General features: G+C 58.4%; 1 protein-coding gene across 1 annotated transcript in view; it reads left to right on the top strand.

Annotated features, from left to right (window-relative positions):
• The window catches only part of LOC308641638 (progesterone receptor-like), a gene marked incomplete at both ends in the record, with an annotated part of 172511 nt that extends 149679 nt beyond the window's left edge, over positions 1–22832 (top strand). The window contains 2 exon segments of the mRNA XM_081280283.1: positions 20228–20479; positions 22789–22832. Of these exon segments, the coding sequence (XP_081136409.1) occupies positions 20228–20479; positions 22789–22832 (296 nt within the window).
• Positions 22833–23189: the final 357 nt, after the last annotated feature.

Here is a 23189-nt window from a genome sequence, read left to right as displayed (position 1 = left end):
CAAGGCTAGATACAAGCCCTAGCTCACACCTTCAAGGGAGGACAAGGTGTCCTTGCCCAGCCCCAGCAAGCGAGATCCTGGAGATGCCACCACCACTTGCTCCCCTGCTGGTGCACCGCCTATCTAATGACATTGCTTTCATCCCTTCCGAGATGACCCGGAAACCTCACTGGGTCAGGAGGTGGACCAGCGGGATCTGAATCACCTCCCAGTGTCAGCACTCAACAGTCCCCCCAGGACCCACGCACCCACCAGGCACGCAGTTCCCTTGCCTATTTCTTCCGCATCTGATGCACGCACCTGGACTTTGCACGTGCATGCAGACTTTGCACAGGCACGCGGAATTTGCACGCGCTCGGCCGTTCCTGGCGCAAGCCTGCCTCTTTTCCAGTATTGAGGGTTTTCCTCACACGCTCGCGTGTTCTCCACTCATTCCTTCCTCAGCTGCGCCCTTTCAACAGTCTGACAGCTCAGGGGCGGGGCATGGGCTGAGGGATTCCTGCCATTGCAAGAGCTCCTGGCTGTCAAACTAGGCCCCGCCTACCCTCACCAGAGCAAGGCTAGATACAAACCCTAGCTCACACCTTCAAGGGAGGACAAGGTGTCCTTGCCCAGCCCCAGCAAGCGAGATCCTGGAGATGCCACCACCACTTGCTCCCCTGCTGGTGCACCGCCTATCTAATGACATTGCTTTCATCCCTTCCGAGATGACCCGGAAACCTCACTGGGTCAGGAGGTGGACCAGCGGGATCTGAATCACCTCCCAGTGTCAGCACTCAACAGTCCCCCCAGGACCCACGCACCCACCAGGCACGCAGTTCCCTTGCCTATTTCTTCCGCATCTGATGCACGCACCTGGACTTTGCACGTGCATGCAGACTTTGCACAGGCACGCGGAATTTGCACGCGCGCGTCCGTTCCTGGCGCAAGCCTGCCTCTTTTCCAGTATTGAGGGTTTTCCTCACACGCTCGCGTGTTCTCCACTCATTCCTTCCTCAGCTGCGCCCTTTCAACAGTCTGACAGCTCAGGGGCGGGGCATGGGCTGAGGGATTCCTGCCATTGCAAGAGCTCCTGGCTGTCAAACTAAGCCCCGCCCACCCTCACCAGAGCAAGGCTAGATACAAACCCTAGCTCACACCTTCAAGGGAGGACAAGGTGTCCTTGCCCAGCCCCAGCAAGGGAGATCCTGGAGATGCCACCACCACTTGCTCCCCTGCTGGTGCACCGCCTATCTAATGACATTGCTTTCATCCCTTCCGAGATGACCCGGAAACCTCACTGGGTCAGGAGGTGGACCAGCGGGATCTGAATCACCTCCCAGTGTCAGCACTCAACAGTCCCCCCAGGACCCACGCACCCACCAGGCAAGCAGTTCCCTTGCCTATTTCTTCCGCATCTGATGCACGCACCTGGACTTTGCACGTGCATGCAGACTTTGCACAGGCACGCGGAATTTGCACGCGCGCGTCCGTTCCTGGCGCAAGCCTGCCTCTTTTCCAGTATTGAGGGTTTTCCTCACACGCTCGCGTGTTCTCCACTCATTCCTTCCTCAGCTGCGCCCTTTCAACAGTCTGACAGCTCAGGGGCGGGGCATGGGCTGAGGGATTCCTGCCATTGCAAGAGCTCCTGGCTGTCAAACTAAGCCCCGCCCACCCTCACCAGAGCAAGGCTAGATACAAGCCCTAGCTCACACCTTCAAGGGAGGACAAGGTGTCCTTGCCCAGCCCCAGCAAGCGAGATCCTGGAGATGCCACCACCACTTGCTCCCCTGCTGGTGCACCGCCTATCTAATGACATTGCTTTCATCCCTTCCGAGATGACCCGGAAACCTCACTGGGTCAGGAGGTGGACCAGCGGGATCTGAATCACCTCCCAGTGTCAGCACTCAACAGTCCCCCCAGGACCCACGCACCCACCAGGCACGCAGTTCCCTTGCCTATTTCTTCCGCATCTGATGCACGCACCTGGACTTTGCACGTGCATGCAGACTTTGCACAGGCACGCGGAATTTGCACGCGCGCGTCCGTTCCTGGAGCAAGCCTGCCTCTTTTCCAGTATTGAGGGTTTTCCTCACAGGCTCGCGTGTTCTCCACTCATTCCTTCCTCAGCTGCGCCCTTTCAACAGTCTGACAGCTCAGGGGCGGGTCATGGGCTGAGGGATTCCTGCCATTGCAAGAGCTCCTGGCTGTCAAACTAAGCCCCGCCCACCCTCACCAGAGCAAGGCTAGATACAAACCCTAGCTCACACCTTCAAGGGAGGACAAGGTGTCCTTGCCCAGCCCCAGCAAGCGAGATCCTGGAGATGCCACCACCACTTGCTCCCCTGCTGGTGCACCGCCTATCTAATGACATTGCTTTCATCCCTTCCGAGATGACCCGGAAACCTCACTGGGTCAGGAGGTGGACCAGCGGGATCTGAATCACCTCCCAGTGTCAGCACTCAACAGTCCCCCCAGGACCCACGCACCCACCAGGCACGCAGTTCCCTTGCCTGTTTCTTCCGCATCTGATGCACGCACCTGGACTTTGCACGTGCATGCAGACTTTGCACAGGCACGCGGAATTTGCACGCGCGCGTCCGTTCCTGGCGCAAGCCTGCCTCTTCTCCAGTATTGAGGTTTTTCCTCACAGGCTCGCGTGTTCTCCACTCATTCCTTCCTCAGCTGCGCCCTTTCAACAGTCTGACAGCTCAGGGGCGGGGCATGGGCTGAGGGATTCCTGCCATTGCAAGAGCTCCTGGCTGTCAAACTAGGCCCCGCCCACCCTCACCAGAGCAAGGCTAGATACAAGCCCTAGCTCACACCTTCAAGGGAGGACAAGGTGTCCTTGCCCAGCCCCAGCAAGCGAGATCCTGGAGATGCCACCACCACTTGCTCCCCTGCTGGTGCACCGCCTATCTAATGACATTGCTTTCATCCCTTCCGAGATGACCCGGAAACCTCACTGGGTCAGGAGGTGGACCAGCGGGATCTGAATCACCTCCCAGTGTCAGCACTCAACAGTCCCCCCAGGACCCACGCACCCACCAGGCACGCAGTTCCCTTGCCTATTTCTTCCGCATCTGATGCACGCACCTGGACTTTGCACGTGCATGCAGACTTTGCACAGGCACGCGGAATTTGCACGCGCGCGTCCGTTCCTGGCGCAAGCCTGCCTCTTTTCCAGTATTGAGGGTTTTCCTCACACGCTCGCGTGTTCTCCACTCATTCCTTCCTCAGCTGCGCCCTTTCAACAGTCTGACAGCTCAGGGGCGGGGCATGGGCTGAGGGATTCCTGCCATTGCAAGAGCTCCTGGCTGTCAAACTAAGCCCCGCCCACCCTCACCAGAGCAAGGCTAGATACAAGCCCTAGCTCACACCTTCAAGGGAGGACAAGGTGTCCTTGCCCAGCCCCAGCAAGCGAGATCCTGGAGATGCCACCACCACTTGCTCCCCTGCTGGTGCACCGCCTATCTAATGACATTGCTTTCATCCCTTCCGAGATGACCCGGAAACCTCACTGGGTCAGGAGGTGGACCAGCGGGATCTGAATCACCTCCCAGTGTCAGCACTCAACAGTCCCCCCAGGACCCACGCACCCACCAGGCACGCAGTTCCCTTGCCTATTTCTTCCGCATCTGATGCACGCACCTGGACTTTGCACGTGCATGCAGACTTTGCACAGGCACGCGGAATTTGCACGCGCGCGTCCGTTCCTGGAGCAAGCCTGCCTCTTTTCCAGTATTGAGGGTTTTCCTCACAGGCTCGCGTGTTCTCCACTCATTCCTTCCTCAGCTGCGCCCTTTCAACAGTCTGACAGCTCAGGGGCGGGTCATGGGCTGAGGGATTCCTGCCATTGCAAGAGCTCCTGGCTGTCAAACTAAGCCCCGCCCACCCTCACCAGAGCAAGGCTAGATACAAACCCTAGCTCACACCTTCAAGGGAGGACAAGGTGTCCTTGCCCAGCCCCAGCAAGCGAGATCCTGGAGATGCCACCACCACTTGCTCCCCTGCTGGTGCACCGCCTATCTAATGACATTGCTTTCATCCCTTCCGAGATGACCCGGAAACCTCACTGGGTCAGGAGGTGGACCAGCGGGATCTGAATCACCTCCCAGTGTCAGCACTCAACAGTCCCCCCAGGACCCACGCACCCACCAGGCACGCAGTTCCCTTGCCTGTTTCTTCCGCATCTGATGCACGCACCTGGACTTTGCACGTGCATGCAGACTTTGCACAGGCACGCGGAATTTGCACGCGCGCGTCCGTTCCTGGCGCAAGCCTGCCTCTTCTCCAGTATTGAGGTTTTTCCTCACAGGCTCGCGTGTTCTCCACTCATTCCTTCCTCAGCTGCGCCCTTTCAACAGTCTGACAGCTCAGGGGCGGGGCATGGGCTGAGGGATTCCTGCCATTGCAAGAGCTCCTGGCTGTCAAACTAGGCCCCGCCCACCCTCACCAGAGCAAGGCTAGATACAAGCCCTAGCTCACACCTTCAAGGGAGGACAAGGTGTCCTTGCCCAGCCCCAGCAAGCGAGATCCTGGAGATGCCACCACCACTTGCTCCCCTGCTGGTGCACCGCCTATCTAATGACATTGCTTTCATCCCTTCCGAGATGACCCGGAAACCTCACTGGGTCAGGAGGTGGACCAGCGGGATCTGAATCACCTCCCAGTGTCAGCACTCAACAGTCCCCCCAGGACCCACGCACCCACCAGGCACGCAGTTCCCTTGCCTATTTCTTCCGCATCTGATGCACGCACCTGGACTTTGCACGTGCATGCAGACTTTGCACAGGCACGCGGAATTTGCACGCGCGCGTCCGTTCCTGGCGCAAGCCTGCCTCTTTTCCAGTATTGAGGGTTTTCCTCACACGCTCGCGTGTTCTCCACTCATTCCTTCCTCAGCTGCGCCCTTTCAACAGTCTGACAGCTCAGGGGCGGGGCATGGGCTGAGGGATTCCTGCCATTGCAAGAGCTCCTGGCTGTCAAACTAAGCCCCGCCCACCCTCACCAGAGCAAGGCTAGATACAAACCCTAGCTCACACCTTCAAGGGAGGACAAGGTGTCCTTGCCCAGCCCCAGCAAGCGAGATCCTGGAGATGCCACCACCACTTGCTCCCCTGCTGGTGCACCGCCTATCTAATGACATTGCTTTCATCCCTTCCGAGATGACCCGGAAACCTCACTGGGTCAGGAGGTGGACCAGCGGGATCTGAATCACCTCCCAGTGTCAGCACTCAACAGTCCCCCCAGGACCCACGCACCCACCAGGCACGCAGTTCCCTTGCCTATTTCTTCCGCATCTGATGCACGCACCTGGACTTTGCACGTGCATGCAGACTTTGCACAGGCACGCGGAATTTGCACGCGCGCGTCCGTTCCTGGCGCAAGCCTGCCTCTTTTCCAGTATTGAGGGTTTTCCTCACAGGCTCGCGTGTTCTCCACTCATTCCTTCCTCAGCTGCGCCCTTTCAACAGTCTGACAGCTCAGGGGCGGGGCATGGGCTGAGGGATTCCTGCCATTGCAAGAGCTCCTGGCTGTCAAACTAAGCCCCGCCCACCCTCACCAGAGCAAGGCTAGATACAAACCCTAGCTCACACCTTCAAGGGAGGACAAGGTGTCCTTGCCCAGCCCCAGCAAGCGAGATCCTGGAGATGCCACCACCACTTGCTCCCCTGCTGGTGCACCGCCTATCTAATGACATTGCTTTCATCCCTTCCGAGATGACCCGGAAACCTCACTGGGTCAGGAGGTGGACCAGCGGGATCTGAATCAGCTCCCAGTGTCAGCACTCAACAGTCCCCCCAGGACCCACGCACCCACCAGGCACGCAGTTCCCTTGCCTATTTCTTCCGCATCTGATGCACGCACCTGGACTTTGCACGTGCATGCAGACTTTGCACAGGCACGCGGAATTTGCACGCGCGCGTCCGTTCCTGGCGCAAGCCTGCCTCTTTTCCAGTATTGAGGGTTTTCCTCACAGGCTCGCGTGTTCTCCACTCATTCCTTCCTCAGCTGCGCCCTTTCAACAGTCTGACAGCTCAGGGGCGGGGCATGGGCTGAGGGATTCCTGCCATTGCAAGAGCTCCTGGCTGTCAAACTAAGCCCCGCCCACCCTCACCAGAGCAAGGCTAGATACAAACCCTAGCTCACACCTTCAAGGGAGGACAAGGTGTCCTTGCCCAGCCCCAGCAAGCGAGATCCTGGAGATGCCACCACCACTTGCTCCCCTGCTGGTGCACCGCCTATCTAATGACATTGCTTTCATCCCTTCCGAGATGACCCGGAAACCTCACTGGGTCAGGAGGTGGACCAGCGGGATCTGAATCACCTCCCAGTGTCAGCACTCAACAGTCCCCCCAGGACCCACGCACCCACGAGGCGCGCAGTTCCCTTGCCTATTTCTTCCGCATCTGATGCACGCACCTGGACTTTGCACGTGCATGCAGACTTTGCACAGGCACGCGGAATTTGCACGCGCGCGTCCGTTCCTGGCGCAAGCCTGCCTCTTTTCCAGTATTGAGGGTTTTCCTCACAGGCTCGCGTGTTCTCTACTCATTCCTTCCTCAGCTGCGACCTTTCAACAGTCTGACAGCTCAGGGGCGGGGCATGGGCTGAGGGATTCCTGCCATTGCAAGAGCTCCTGGCTGTCAAACTAAGCCCCGCCCACCCTCACCAGAGCAAGGCTAGATACAAACCCTAGCTCACACCTTCAAGGGAGGACAAGGTGTCCTTGCCCAGCCCCAGCAAGCGAGATCCTGGAGATGCCACCACCACTTGCTCCCCTGCTGGTGCACCGCCTATCTAATGACATTGCTTTCATCCCTTCCGAGATGACCCGGAAACCTCACTGGGTCAGGAGGTGGACCAGCGGGATCTGAATCACCTCCCAGTGTCAGCACTCAACAGTCCCCCCAGGACCCACGCACCCACCAGGCACGCAGTTCCCTTGCCTATTTCTTCCGCATCTGATGCACGCACCTGGACTTTGCACGTGCATGCAGACTTTGCACAGGCACGCGGAATTTGCACGCGCGCGTCCGTTCCTGGCGCAAGCCTGCCTCTTTTCCAGTATTGAGGGTTTTCGTCACAGGCTCGCGTGTTCTCCACTCATTCCTTCCTCAGCTGCGCCCTTTCAACAGTCTGACAGCTCAGGGGCGGGGCATGGGCTGAGGGATTCCTGCCATTGCAAGAGCTCCTGGCTGTCAAACTAAGCCCCGCCCACCCTCACCAGAGCAAGGCTAGATACAAACCCTAGCTCACACCTTCAAGGGAGAACAAGGTGTCCTTGCCCAGCCCCAGCAAGCGAGATCCTGGAGATGCCACCACCACTTGCTCCCCTGCTGGTGCACCGCCTATCTAATGACATTGCTTTCATCCCTTCCGAGATGACCCGGAAACCTCACTGGGTCAGGAGGTGGACCAGCGGGATCTGAATCACCTCCCAGTGTCAGCACTCAACAGTCCCCCCAGGACCCACGCACCCACCAGGCACGCAGTTCCCTTGCCTATTTCTTCCGCATCTGATGCACGCACCTGGACTTTGCACGTGCATGCAGACTTTGCACAGGCACGCAGAATTTGCACGCGCGCGTCCGTTCCTGGCGCAAGCCTGCCTCTTTTCCAGTATTGAGGGTTTTCCTCACAGGCTCGCGTGTTCTCCACTCATTCCTTCCTCAGCTGCGCCCTTTCAACAGTCTGACAGCTCAGGGGCGGGGCATGGGCTGAGGGATTCCTGCCATTGCAAGAGCTCCTGGCTGTCAAACTAGGCCCCGCCCACCCTCACCAGAGCAAGGCTAGATACAAACCCTAGCTCACACCTTCAAGGGAGGACAAGGTGTCCTTGCCCAGCCCCAGCAAGCGAGATCCTGGAGATGCCACCACCACTTGCTCCCCTGCTGGTGCACCGCCTATCTAATGACATTGCTTTCATCCCTTCCGAGATGACCCGGAAACCTCACTGGGTCAGGAGGTGGACCAGCGGGATCTGAATCACCTCCCAGTGTCAGCACTCAACAGTCCCCCCAGGACCCACGCACCCACCAGGCACGCAGTTCCCTTGCCTATTTCTTCCGCATCTGATGCACGCACCTGGACTTTGCACGTGCATGCAGACTTTGCACAGGCACGCGGAATTTGCACGCGCGCGTCCGTTCCTGGCGCAAGCCTGCCTCTTTTCCAGTATTGAGGGTTTTCCTCACAGGCTCGCGTGTTCTCCACTCATTCCTTCCTCAGCTGCGCCCTTTCAACAGTCTGACAGCTCAGGGGCGGGGCATGGGCTGAGGGATTCCTGCCATTGCAAGAGCTCCTGGCTGTCAAACTAGGCCCCGCCCACCCTCACCAGAGCAAGGCTAGATACAAACCCTAGCTCACACCTTCAAGGGAGGACAAGGTGTCCTTGCCCAGCCCCAGCAAGCGAGATCCTGGAGATGCCACCACCACTTGCTCCCCTGCTGGTGCACCACCTATCTAATGACATTGCTTTCATCCCTTCCGAGATGACCCGGAAACCTCACTGGGTCAGGAGGTGGACCAGCGGGATCTGAATCAGCTCCCAGTGTCAGCACTCAACAGTCCCCCCAGGACCCACGCACCCACCAGGCACGCAGTTCCCTTGCCTATTTCTTCCGCATCTGATGCACGCACCTGGACTTTGCACGTGCATGCAGACTTTGCACAGGCACGCGGAATTTGCACGCGCGCGTCCGTTCCTGGCGCAAGCCTGCCTCTTTTCCAGTATTGAGGGTTTTCCTCACAGGCTAGCGTGTTCTCCACTCATTCCTTCCTCAGCTGCGCCCTTTCAACAGTCTGACAGCTCAGGGGCGGGGCATGGGCTGAGGGATTCCTGCCATTGCAAGAGCTCCTGGCTGTCAAACTAAGCCCCGCCCACCCTCACCAGAGCAAGGCTAGATACAAACCCTAGCTCACACCTTCAAGGGAGGACAAGGTGTCCTTGCCCAGCCCCAGCAAGCGAGATCCTGGAGATGCCACCACCACTTGCTCCCCTGCTGGTGCACCGCCTATCTAATGACATTGCTTTCATCCCTTCCGAGATGACCCGGAAACCTCACTGGGTCAGGAGGTGGACCAGCGGGATCTGAATCACCTCCCAGTGTCAGCACTCAACAGTCCCCCCAGGACCCACGCACCCACCAGGCACGCAGTTCCCTTGCCTATTTCTTCCGCATCTGATGCACGCACCTGGACTTTGCACGTGCATGCAGACTTTGCACAGGCCCGCGGAATTTGCACGCGCGCGTCCGTTCCTGGCGCAAGCCTGCCTCTTTTCCAGTATTGAGGGTTTTCCTCACAGGCTCGCGTGTTCTCCACTCATTCCTTCCTCAGCTGCGCCCTTTCAACAGTCTGACAGCTCAGGGGCGGGGCATGGGCTGAGGGATTCCTGCCATTGCAAGAGCTCCTGGCTGTCAAACTAGGCCCCGCCCACCCTCACCAGAGCAAGGCTAGATACAAACCCTAGCTCACACCTTCAAGGGAGGACAAGGTGTCCTTGCCCAGCCCCAGCAAGCGAGATCCTGGAGATGCCACCACCACTTGCTCCCCTGCTGGTGCACCGCCTATCTAATGACATTGCTTTCATCCCTTCCGAGATGACCCGGAAACCTCACTGGGTCAGGAGGTGGACCAGCGGGATCTGAATCACCTCCCAGTGTCAGCACTCAACAGTCCCCCCAGGACCCACGCACCCACCAGGCACGCAGTTCCCTTGCCTATTTCTTCCGCATCTGATGCACGCACCTGGACTTTGCACGTGCATGCAGACTTTGCACAGGCACGCGGAATTTGCACGCGCGCGTCCGTTCCTGGCGCAAGCCTGCCTCTTTTCCAGTATTGAGGGTTTTCCTCACAGGCTCGCGTGTTCTCCACTCATTCCTTCCTCAGCTGCGCCCTTTCAACAGTCTGACAGCTCAGGGGCGGGGCATGGGCTGAGGGATTCCTGCCATTGCAAGAGCTCCTGGCTGTCAAACTAAGCCCCGCCCACCCTCACCAGAGCAAGGCTAGATACAAACCCTAGCTCACACCTTCAAGGGAGGACAAGGTGTCCTTGCCCAGCCCCAGCAAGCGAGATCCTGGAGATGCCACCACCACTTGCTCCCCTGCTGGTGCACCGCCTATCTAATGACATTGCTTTCATCCCTTCCGAGATGACCCAGAAACCTCACTGGGTCAGGAGGTGGACCAGCGGGATCTGAATCACCTCCCAGTGTCAGCACTCAACAGTCCCCCCAGGACCCACGCACCCACCAGGCACGCAGTTCCCTTGCCTATTTCTTCCGCATCTGATGCACGCACCTGGACTTTGCACGTGCATGCAGACTTTGCACAGGCACGCGGAATTTGCACGCGCGTCCGTTCCTGGCGCAAGCCTGCCTCTTTTCCAGTATTGAGGGTTTTCCTCACACGCTCGCGTGTTCTCCACTCATTCCTTCCTCAGCTGCGCCCTTTCAACAGTCTGACAGCTCAGGGGCGGGGCATGGGCTGAGGGATTCCTGCCATTGCAAGAGCTCCTGGCTGTCAAACTAGGCCCCGCCCACCCTCACCAGAGCAAGGCTAGATACAAACCCTAGCTCACACCTTCAAGGGAGGACAAGGTGTCCTTGCCCAGCCCCAGCAAGGGAGATCCTGGAGATGCCACCACCACTTGCTCCCCTGCTGGTGCACCGCCTATCTAATGACATTGCTTTCATCCCTTCCGAGATGACCCGGAAACCTCACTGGGTCAGGAGGTGGACCAGCGGGATCTGAATCACCTCCCAGTGTCAGCACTCAACAGTCCCCCCAGGACCCACGCACCCACCAGGCACGCAGTTCCCTTGCCTATTTCTTCCGCATCTGATGCACGCACCTGGACTTTGCACGTGCATGCAGACTTTGCACAGGCACGCGGAATTTGCACGCGCGCGTCCGTTCCTGGCGCAAGCCTGCCTCTTTTCCAGTATTGAGGGTTTTCCTCACACGCTCGCGTGTTCTCCACTCATTCCTTCCTCAGCTGCGCCCTTTCAACAGTCTGACAGCTCAGGGGCGGGGCATGGGCTGAGGGATTCCTGCCATTGCAAGAGCTCCTGGCTGTCAAACTAAGCCCCGCCCACCCTCACCAGAGCAAGGCTAGATACAAGCCCTAGCTCACACCTTCAAGGGAGGACAAGGTGTCCTTGCCCAGCCCCAGCAAGCGAGATCCTGGAGATGCCACCACCACTTGCTCCCCTGCTGGTGCACCGCCTATCTAATGACATTGCTTTCATCCCTTCCGAGATGACCCGGAAACCTCACTGGGTCAGGAGGTGGACCAGCGGGATCTGAATCACCTCCCAGTGTCAGCACTCAACAGTCCCCCCAGGACCCACGCACCCACCAGGCACGCAGTTCCCTTGCCTATTTCTTCCGCATCTGATGCACGCACCTGGACTTTGCACGTGCATGCAGACTTTGCACAGGCACGCGGAATTTGCACGCGCGCGTCCGTTCCTGGCGCAAGCCTGCCTCTTCTCCAGTATTGAGGGTTTTCCTCACAGGCTCGCGTGTTCTCCACTCATTCCTTCCTCAGCTGCGCCCTTTCAACAGTCTGACAGCTCAGGGGCGGGGCATGGGCTGAGGGATTCCTGCCATTGCAAGAGCTCCTGGCTGTCAAACTAGGCCCCGCCCACCCTCACCAGAGCAAGGCTAGATACAAACCCTAGCTCACACCTTCAAGGGAGGACAAGGTGTCCTTGCCCAGCCCCAGCAAGCGAGATCCTGGAGATGCCACCACCACTTGCTCCCCTGCTGGTGCACCGCCTATCTAATGACATTGCTTTCATCCCTTCCGAGATGACCCTGAAACCTCACTGGGTCAGGAGGTGGACCAGCGGGATCTGAATCACCTCCCAGTGTCAGCACTCAACAGTCCCCCCAGGACCCACGCACCCACCAGGCACGCAGTTCCCTTGCCTATTTCTTCCGCATCTGATGCACGCACCTGGACTTTGCACGTGCATGCAGACTTTGCACAGGCACGCGGAATTTGCACGCGCGCGTCCGTTCCTGGCGCAAGCCTGCCTCTTTTCCAGTATTGAGGGTTTTCCTCACACGCTCGCGTGTTCTCCACTCATTCCTTCCTCAGCTGCGCCCTTTCAACAGTCTGACAGCTCAGGGGCGGGGCATGGGCTGAGGGATTCCTGCCATTGCAAGAGCTCCTGGCTGTCAAACTAAGCCCCGCCCACCCTCACCAGAGCAAGGCTAGATACAAACCCTAGCTCACACCTTCAAGGGAGGACAAGGTGTCCTTGCCCAGCCCCAGCAAGCGAGATCCTGGAGATGCCACCACCACTTGCTCCCCTGCTGGTGCACCGCCTATCTAATGACATTGCTTTCATCCCTTCCGAGATGACCCTGAAACCTCACTGGGTCAGGAGGTGGACCAGCGGGATCTGAATCACCTCCCAGTGTCAGCACTCAACAGTCCCCCCAGGACCCACGCACCCACCAGGCACGCAGTTCCCTTGCCTATTTCTTCCGCATCTGATGCACGCACCTGGACTTTGCACGTGCATGCAGACTTTGCACAGGCACGCGGAATTTGCACGCGCGCGTCCGTTCCTGGCGCAAGCCTGCCTCTTTTCCAGTATTGAGGGTTTTCCTCACACGCTCGCGTGTTCTCCACTCATTCCTTCCTCAGCTGCGCCCTTTCAACAGTCTGACAGCTCAGGGGCGGGGCATGGGCTGAGGGATTCCTGCCATTGCAAGAGCTCCTGGCTGTCAAACTAAGCCCCGCCCACCCTCACCAGAGCAAGGCTAGATACAAACCCTAGCTCACACCTTCAAGGGAGGACAAGGTGTCCTTGCCCAGCCCCAGCAAGCGAGATCCTGGAGATGCCACCACCACTTGCTCCCCTGCTGGTGCACCGCCTATCTAATGACATTGCTTTCATCCCTTCCGAGATGACCCGGAAACCTCACTGGGTCAGGAGGTGGACCAGCGGGATCTGAATCACCTCCCAGTGTCAGCACTCAACAGTCCCCCCAGGACCCACGCACCCACCAGGCACGCAGTTCCCTTGCCTATTTCTTCCGCATCTGATGCACGCACCTGGACTTTGCACGTGCATGCAGACTTTGCACAGGCACGCGGAATTTGCACGCGCGCGTCCGTTCCTGGCGCAAGCCTGCCTCTTTTCCAGTATTGAGGGTTTTCCTCACAGGCTCGCGTGTTCTCCACTCATTCCTTCCTCAGCTGCGCCCTTTCAACAGTCTGACAGCTCAGGGGCGGGGCATGGGCTGAGGGATTCCTGCCATTGCAAGAGCTCCTGGCTGTCAAACTAAGCCCCGCCCACCCTCACCAGAGCAAGGCTAGATACAAACCCTAGCTCACACCTTCAAGGGAGGACAAGGTGTCCTTGCCCAGCCCCAGCAAGCGAGATCCTGGAGATGCCACCACCACTTGCTCCCCTGCTGGTGCACCGCCTATCTAATGACATTGCTTTCATCCCTTCCGAGATGACCCGGAAACCTCACTGGGTCAGGAGGTGGACCAGCGGGATCTGAATCACCTCCCAGTGTCAGCACTCAACAGTCCCCCCAGGACCCACGCACCCACCAGGCACGCAGTTCCCTTGCCTATTTCTTCCGCATCTGATGCACGCACCTGGACTTTGCACGTGCATGCAGACTTTGCACAGGCCCGCGGAATTTGCACGCGCGCGTCCGTTCCTGGCGCAAGCCTGCCTCTTTTCCAGTATTGAGGGTTTTCCTCACAGGCTCGCGTGTTCTCCACTCATTCCTTCCTCAGCTGCGCCCTTTCAACAGTCTGACAGCTCAGGGGCGGGGCATGGGCTGAGGGATTCCTGCCATTGCAAGAGCTCCTGGCTGTCAAACTAGGCCCCGCCCACCCTCACCAGAGCAAGGCTAGATACAAACCCTAGCTCACACCTTCAAGGGAGGACAAGGTGTCCTTGCCCAGCCCCAGCAAGCGAGATCCTGGAGATGCCACCACCACTTGCTCCCCTGCTGGTGCACCGCCTATCTAATGACATTGCTTTCATCCCTTCCGAGATGACCCGGAAACCTCACTGGGTCAGGAGGTGGACCAGCGGGATCTGAATCACCTCCCAGTGTCAGCACTCAACAGTCCCCCCAGGACCCACGCACCCACCAGGCACGCAGTTCCCTTGCCTATTTCTTCCGCATCTGATGCACGCACCTGGACTTTGCACGTGCATGCAGACTTTGCACAGGCACGCGGAATTTGCACGCGCGCGTCCGTTCCTGGCGCAAGCCTGCCTCTTTTCCAGTATTGAGGGTTTTCCTCACAGGCTCGCGTGTTCTCCACTCATTCCTTCCTCAGCTGCGCCCTTTCAACAGTCTGACAGCTCAGGGGCGGGGCATGGGCTGAGGGATTCCTGCCATTGCAAGAGCTCCTGGCTGTCAAACTAAGCCCCGCCCACCCTCACCAGAGCAAGGCTAGATACAAACCCTAGCTCACACCTTCAAGGGAGGACAAGGTGTCCTTGCCCAGCCCCAGCAAGCGAGATCCTGGAGATGCCACCACCACTTGCTCCCCTGCTGGTGCACCGCCTATCTAATGACATTGCTTTCATCCCTTCCGAGATGACCCAGAAACCTCACTGGGTCAGGAGGTGGACCAGCGGGATCTGAATCACCTCCCAGTGTCAGCACTCAACAGTCCCCCCAGGACCCACGCACCCACCAGGCACGCAGTTCCCTTGCCTATTTCTTCCGCATCTGATGCACGCACCTGGACTTTGCACGTGCATGCAGACTTTGCACAGGCACGCGGAATTTGCACGCGCGTCCGTTCCTGGCGCAAGCCTGCCTCTTTTCCAGTATTGAGGGTTTTCCTCACACGCTCGCGTGTTCTCCACTCATTCCTTCCTCAGCTGCGCCCTTTCAACAGTCTGACAGCTCAGGGGCGGGGCATGGGCTGAGGGATTCCTGCCATTGCAAGAGCTCCTGGCTGTCAAACTAGGCCCCGCCCACCCTCACCAGAGCAAGGCTAGATACAAACCCTAGCTCACACCTTCAAGGGAGGACAAGGTGTCCTTGCCCAGCCCCAGCAAGGGAGATCCTGGAGATGCCACCACCACTTGCTCCCCTGCTGGTGCACCGCCTATCTAATGACATTGCTTTCATCCCTTCCGAGATGACCCGGAAACCTCACTGGGTCAGGAGGTGGACCAGCGGGATCTGAATCACCTCCCAGTGTCAGCACTCAACAGTCCCCCCAGGACCCACGCACCCACCAGGCACGCAGTTCCCTTGCCTATTTCTTCCGCATCTGATGCACGCACCTGGACTTTGCACGTGCATGCAGACTTTGCACAGGCACGCGGAATTTGCACGCGCGCGTCCGTTCCTGGCGCAAGCCTGCCTCTTTTCCAGTATTGAGGGTTTTCCTCACACGCTCGCGTGTTCTCCACTCATTCCTTCCTCAGCTGCGCCCTTTCAACAGTCTGACAGCTCAGGGGCGGGGCATGGGCTGAGGGATTCCTGCCATTGCAAGAGCTCCTGGCTGTCAAACTAAGCCCCGCCCACCCTCACCAGAGCAAGGCTAGATACAAGCCCTAGCTCACACCTTCAAGGGAGGACAAGGTGTCCTTGCCCAGCCCCAGCAAGCGAGATCCTGGAGATGCCACCACCACTTGCTCCCCTGCTGGTGCACCGCCTATCTAATGACATTGCTTTCATCCCTTCCGAGATGACCCGGAAACCTCACTGGGTCAGGAGGTGGACCAGCGGGATCTGAATCACCTCCCAGTGTCAGCACTCAACAGTCCCCCCAGGACCCACGCACCCACCAGGCACGCAGTTCCCTTGCCTATTTCTTCCGCATCTGATGCACGCACCTGGACTTTGCACGTGCATGCAGACTTTGCACAGGCACGCGGAATTTGCACGCGCGCGTCCGTTCCTGGCGCAAGCCTGCCTCTTCTCCAGTATTGAGGGTTTTCCTCACAGGCTCGCGTGTTCTCCACTCATTCCTTCCTCAGCTGCGCCCTTTCAACAGTCTGACAGCTCAGGGGCGGGGCATGGGCTGAGGGATTCCTGCCATTGCAAGAGCTCCTGGCTGTCAAACTAGGCCCCGCCCACCCTCACCAGAGCAAGGCTAGATACAAACCCTAGCTCACACCTTCAAGGGAGGACAAGGTGTCCTTGCCCAGCCCCAGCAAGCGAGATCCTGGAGATGCCACCACCACTTGCTCCCCTGCTGGTGCACCGCCTATCTAATGACATTGCTTTCATCCCTTCCGAGATGACCCTGAAACCTCACTGGGTCAGGAGGTGGACCAGCGGGATCTGAATCACCTCCCAGTGTCAGCACTCAACAGTCCCCCCAGGACCCACGCACCCACCAGGCACGCAGTTCCCTTGCCTATTTCTTCCGCATCTGATGCACGCACCTGGACTTTGCACGTGCATGCAGACTTTGCACAGGCACGCGGAATTTGCACGCGCGCGTCCGTTCCTGGCGCAAGCCTGCCTCTTTTCCAGTATTGAGGGTTTTCCTCACACGCTCGCGTGTTCTCCACTCATTCCTTCCTCAGCTGCGCCCTTTCAACAGTCTGACAGCTCAGGGGCGGGGCATGGGCTGAGGGATTCCTGCCATTGCAAGAGCTCCTGGCTGTCAAACTAAGCCCCGCCCACCCTCACCAGAGCAAGGCTAGATACAAACCCTAGCTCACACCTTCAAGGGAGGACAAGGTGTCCTTGCCCAGCCCCAGCAAGCGAGATCCTGGAGATGCCACCACCACTTGCTCCCCTGCTGGTGCACCGCCTATCTAATGACATTGCTTTCATCCCTTCCGAGATGACCCTGAAACCTCACTGGGTCAGGAGGTGGACCAGCGGGATCTGAATCACCTCCCAGTGTCAGCACTCAACAGTCCCCCCAGGACCCACGCACCCACCAGGCACGCAGTTCCCTTGCCTATTTCTTCCGCATCTGATGCACGCACCTGGACTTTGCACGTGCATGCAGACTTTGCACAGGCACGCGGAATTTGCACGCGCGCGTCCGTTCCTGGCGCAAGCCTGCCTCTTTTCCAGTATTGAGGGTTTTCCTCACACGCTCGCGTGTTCTCCACTCATTCCTTCCTCAGCTGCGCCCTTTCAACAGTCTGACAGCTCAGGGGCGGGGCATGGGCTGAGGGATTCCTGCCATTGCAAGAGCTCCTGGCTGTCAAACTAAGCCCCGCCCACCCTCACCAGAGCAAGGCTAGATACAAACCCTAGCTCACACCTTCAAGGGAGGACAAGGTGTCCTTGCCCAGCCCCAGCAAGCGAGATCCTGGAGATGCCACCACCACTTGCTCCCCTGCTGGTGCACCGCCTATCTAATGACATTGCTTTCATCCCTTCCGAGATGACCCGGAAACCTCACTGGGTCAGGAGGTGGACCAGCGGGATCTGAATCACCTCCCAGTGTCAGCACTCAACAGTCCCCCCAGGACCCACGCACCCACCAGGCACGCAGTTCCCTTGCCTATTTCTTCCGCATCTGATGCACGCACCTGGACTTTGCACGTGCATGCAGACTTTGCACAGGCACGCGGAATTTGCACGCGCGCGTCCGTTCCTGGCGCAAGCCTGCCTCTTTTCCAGTATTGAGGGTTTTCCTCACAGGCTCGCGTGTTCTCCACTCATTCCTTCCTCAGCTGCGCCCTTTCAACAGTCTGACAGCTCAGGGGCGGGGCATGGGCTGAGGGATTCCTGCCATTGCAAGAGCTCCTGGCTGTCAAACTAAGCCCCGCCCACCCTCACCAGAGCAAGGCTAGATACAAACCCTAGCTCACACCTTCAAGGGAGGACAAGGTGTCCTTGCCCAGCCCCAGCAAGCGAGATCCTGGAGATGCCACCACCACTTGCTCCCCTGCTGGTGCACCGCCTATCTAATGACATTGCTTTCATCCCTTCCGAGATGACCCGGAAACCTCACTGGGTCAGGAGGTGGACCAGCGGGATCTGAATCACCTCCCAGTGTCAGCACTCAACAGTCCCCCCAGGACCCACGCACCCACCAGGCACGCAGTTCCCTTGCCTATTTCTTCCGCATCTGATGCACGCACCTGGACTTTGCACGTGCATGCAGACTTTGCACAGGCACGCGGAATTTGCACGCGCGCGTCCGTTCCTGGCGCAAGCCTGCCTCTTTTCCAGTATTGAGGGTTTTCCTCACAGGCTCGCGTGTTCTCCACTCATTCCTTCCTCAGCTGCGCCCTTTCAACAGTCTGACAGCTCAGGGGCGGGGCATGGGCTGAGGGATTCCTGCCATTGCAAGAGCTCCTGGCTGTCAAACTAAGCCCCGCCCACCCTCACCAGAGCAAGGCTAGATACAAACCCTAGCTCACACCTTCAAGGGAGGACAAGGTGTCCTTGCCCAGCCCCAGCAAGGGAGATCCTGGAGATGCCACCACCACTTGCTCCCCTGCTGGTGCACCGCCTATCTAATGACATTGCTTTCATCCCTTCCGAGATGACCCGGAAACCTCACTGGGTCAGGAGGTGGACCAGCGGGATCTGAATCATCTCCCAGTGTCAGCACTCAACAGTCCCCCCAGGACCCACGCACCCACCAGGCACGCAGTTCCCTTGCCTATTTCTTCCGCATCTGATGCACGCACCTGGACTTTGCACGTGCATGCAGACTTTGCACAGGCACGCGGAATTTGCACGCGCGCGTCCGTTCCTGGCGCAAGCCTGCCTCTTTTCCAGTATTGAGGGTTTTCCTCACAGGCTCGCGTGTTCTCCACTCATTCCTTCCTCAGCTGCGCCCTTTCAACAGTCTGACAGCTCAGGGGCGGGGCATGGGCTGAGGGATTCCTGCCATTGCAAGAGCTCCTGGCTGTCAAACTAAGCCCCGCCCACCCTCACCAGAGCAAGGCTAGATACAAACCCTAGCTCACACCTTCAAGGGAGGACAAGGTGTCCTTGCCCAGCCCCAGCAAGGGAGATCCTGGAGATGCCACCACCACTTGCTCCCCTGCTGGTGCACCGCCTATCTAATGACATTGCTTTCATCCCTTCCGAGATGACCCGGAAACCTCACTGGGTCAGGAGGTGGACCAGCGGGATCTGAATCACCTCCCAGTGTCAGCACTCAACAGTCCCCCCAGGACCCACGCACCCACCAGGCACGCAGTTCCCTTGCCTATTTCTTCCGCATCTGGTGCATGCACCTGGACTTTGCACGTGCATGCAGACTTTGCACAGGCACGCGGAATTTGCACGCGCTCGGCCGTTCCTGGCGCGCGCCTGCCTCTTGTCCGGTATTGACGGTTTTCCTCACGCGCTAGCGTGTTCTCCACGCATTCCATCCTCAGCTGAGCCCTTTCAACAGTTGAGACAGCCGTTCCTCCTGAAGCTGTGTGAGTCACGGAAGAAGGCCTTCTGCGATCAACGCTAGAATTAGCCTCTACTGCCTTCGCTGAGACTCCCATGGAGACTTCTCACAGCAAGTGTTGTCCCTCACCCCTGCCTCCGGCGCTGAGGGCCAGAGACCTGCCAGAAGGGTCCCACCAGAAGCCCGATCCTGGGCCGCGCCGACATCCCTATACTGGTGGGCCACTAAGGGCTTCCTGGGCTGTGCGCAGGTCGTCTTGCCGCCATCCTGCAACTGCTCCTCAGCGGTTGCGAAATGTGCCTGGTGGGTGCTTTTCCAGGGTCCTGCGGGCCCTTGGATCTTTTCTCGGAGACTTGGATATTGCCTCCTTCCTTGGCATGCCAGGTCCCCTGAAGAGGATGCTGCTGTCAACTGCAGCTTTCATGAATTCCTGCATCCCAGGCCGCAGACTCAGACAGCCGCCTTGTAGGGTGCAGGGGCAGGAAGTGGCTCCTTGCCAGCTTCCAGCACCCCAAGAACCCTGCCCAGGGAGGACTGTGATCACAGCCCCTGGGGACAGTGGCCAAGTGGTGGCTGAGCAAGCAGAGCACCCTGTACACACAGAACATCAGAGGGGGCGCCCTCAGGTCACTGGGAGAGCATCTGCTTTTAGGCCCCTGGGGGCCCATAGCTGTGTGCCTGCCTTTGTGCCCAGGCCTGGGCCTCTGTGGAGTAACCTCTGCACCCAGAGCTCCCAAGACAGAGCTGAGAGCTCCCGGGCCATCTGCATGAGCTCCTGCCCCAAAAGAAACCCCATCAGCAGCTCCTACAGCTCCACGCGAGGTCTGCGAGCCCTGAAGAGGAGGGCTCCAGACCCATCCAACGGGGAGCCGCCCCTGGGATGTTCTTCATCCCCAGGGATTGCCCCAAAGAAGGCCCAGGGTGAGAAAGTGGCAGAAGGCAGGGCGGGACACCCATTTCCCAAGAAGAAGTCCTCACCCACGGGAGACACCAGTGGGCCACGGAAACGCAAGTTTCCTCTCCTGCAATGCCGCCGAGGGGAACCTCTGAAGCTGCCACCACCTCTGTTACTGGCCTGTGTAGTGACTGCTGAAGACCTAGACAGGGAGAAGAAGAAAGCTCTGCAGCGCATCAACGGTCTTCTGATGGGTGAGACCCAGGTCATTGGGAACAGCTGTGCCATGGCCCCACAAGCCCATGGGGGGGTCCCCTCTCCACCGGGAGGGGCCAGGCCTCTGGCATCAGTGGGCCTCAGCCAGACCTTTCCCCATCCCCCCAGCAGCACAACCATGGTGGCCCACACCCCAGTGTGGGTCAGCTCTGCTGTCTCTTCCCAGAGCCATCCTCCCATCACCAACCTTACAGGACCGCTCTCCCCCAGCCTGCCAATTGCTGCTTTGGCCCTTCCTCCCAGGCCCTCTCTCAGCACATTGGCAGGCTTGGCTGCACAGCCAGTGGCCCCCTTTGGGGTCACACTTTCGAACACCACTATGCCTTCACAGCCCCCACATCTGGGGCCTCCCTCCACCTTGGGTAGGAGCTTCCGGCGCTCTCACCAGGGCCCAAAGCCCTACTGTACACACAGGCCCTCACCTGTAGCAAGCTCCAGCTCTCCAGCTCCAAGGGTGCGAGGACACATTCTGCAGGGGAAGCAGCCTCTCACCCCTGGAGCCACCGTCTCACCCAGTTCTGGGGTTCCTGGTGGGATGAAGCCTGGAGCCCCTAGCTTTGTCAGCTGTCGTCAGCATGGACACGTAGGAGCTCCAGGTCCAGGGGGGGCAGCTCCGATGCCACCCTTGAGCGTGGGCAGCCTAAACTACTCAGCCCTTGGGTCTGAGAAACATAGAAACTCCACTGTGGGTCCTCGTGGCAGCACCCAGACACATGCAGTGACCTCAAAGGCAGATGGGAGGAGAGACTTGTCCTTGGGCCGTACATCACGCAAGGAAATATCAGGCTCAGAAAGTAGAGAAACCCCCAAAACTAGAGAGCACCGTGGGGCAAGTTTGGGAAATGACACCTCCAGTGCCCCTAGCCAGAGCACCACCATGGCACCCAGAAAACCCACAAAAGAGGGTAAAAAAGGGCAAGGAAAGAGTGGAGTTCCTACCCCGAGTGCCATTCCTCAAAGCCTGCCCACCCAGAAACACCAAAGCTCACCTCAGGGGACAAGTACTACAAAGGGTATCTCTAGTTGCCCTTCAGTCCCTGGGACATCAAGGAGATCAGAGAGCCCAGACTTGCTTCCTGACCTCATGTCAGCCTTTGGGGCCTGGTGTAGCTCCTCCCAAAGAGGAGAAACCCCAAGCAACAGGCAGCAACAAGGAGCAATGTTGGAACAGAACACCTCCAGTGCCCCTAGCCAGAGCACCACCATGGCACCCAGAAAACACACCAAAAAGGGTAACAAAGGGCAAGGAAAGAGTGGAGTTCCTACCCCGAGTGCCATTCCTCAAAGCCTGCCCACCCAGAAACACCAAAGCTCACCTCAGGGGACAAGTACTACAAAGGGTATCTCTAGTTGCCCTTCAGTCCCTGGGACATCAAGGAGATCAGAGAGCCCAGACTTGCTTCCTGACCTCATGTCAGCCTTTGGGGCCTGGTGTAGCTCCTCCCAAAGAGGAGAAACCCCAAGCACCAGGCAGCAACATGGGGCAAGTTTGGAACAGAACCTCTCCAGTGCCCCTCACCAGAGCAGCACCATGGCACCCAGAAAGCACACCAAAGAGGGTCAAAAAGAGCAAGGAAAGAGTGGAGTTCCTACCCCGAGTGCCATCCCTCAAAGCCTGCCCACCCAGAAACACCTAAGCTCACCTCAGGGGACAAGTACTACCACTGAAAAGGGCATCTCTAGTCTCCCTATGGCCCCTGGGACATCAAGGAGATCAGAGAGCCCAGACTTGCTCCCTGAAATGATGTCAGCCTTTGGGGCCTGGTGTAGCTCCTCCCAAAGAGGAGAATCCCCAAGCAGCAGGCAGCAACATGGGGCAAGGTTGGAACGGAAAACCTCCAGTGCCCCTAGCCAGAGTACCACCATGGCACCCAGGAAAAACACAAAAGAGGTTAAAAAGGGGCAAGAAAACAGTAGAATTTCTACCCTGAGTGCCATCCCTCAAAGCCTGCTCACCCAGAAACACCAAAACTCACCTCAGGAGACAAGCACTACAAAGGGTATCTCTAGTTTCTCTTTGGTCCCAATGACATCAAGAGGATCAGGGAGCCAAGACTTGCTCCCTGAACTCATTACAGCTTTGGGGGCCTTGTGTATCTCCTCCCAAAGAGGAGGTACCCCAAGCAACAGGCAGCAACAAGGGGCACAGTTGGTACAGAACACCTCCAGTGCCCCTAGCCACAGTACCACCGTGGCACTGGGGAAACACACAGAAAAGGGAACAAAGGGGCAAGGAAACACTCATGTTCCTACACTGACTGCCATCCCTCAAAGCCTGCCCACCCAGAAACACCTAAGCTCACCTTGCGGGACAAGCAGTACAGCCAGTAAGGCTACCTCTAGTTACCCTTTGGTCCCAATGACATCGAGAGGATCTGGGAGCCATGACATGCTCCCTGAACTCATTATAGCTTTTGAGGCCTTGTGTATCTCCTCCAAAAGAGGAGGTACCCCAAGCAACAGACAGCAACATGGGGCACAGTTAGAACAGAACACCTCCAGTGCCCCTAGCCAGAGCACCACCATGGGGACCAAGGGACAGAAAGCAAGGCACACCCCAGGGAAAGCAACGTCTGGTGTGGCCACAGTTACTGCCATCCCCCAAAGCCTGCCCACACAGAAAGGCTTAAGCTCTCCTGGGGGAACCAGCACCACATCCTCAAAATCAACCTCTACTTTGACGTCCTC

Source organism: Spermophilus citellus (genome assembly GCF_964194105.1).
Source record: "Spermophilus citellus genome assembly, chromosome: 2".
Lineage (NCBI taxonomy): Eukaryota > Metazoa > Chordata > Mammalia > Rodentia > Sciuridae > Spermophilus > Spermophilus citellus.
The sequence above is the reverse complement of the archived record's forward strand: the minus strand, read 5'-3'. Positions and strand labels throughout refer to the sequence as shown.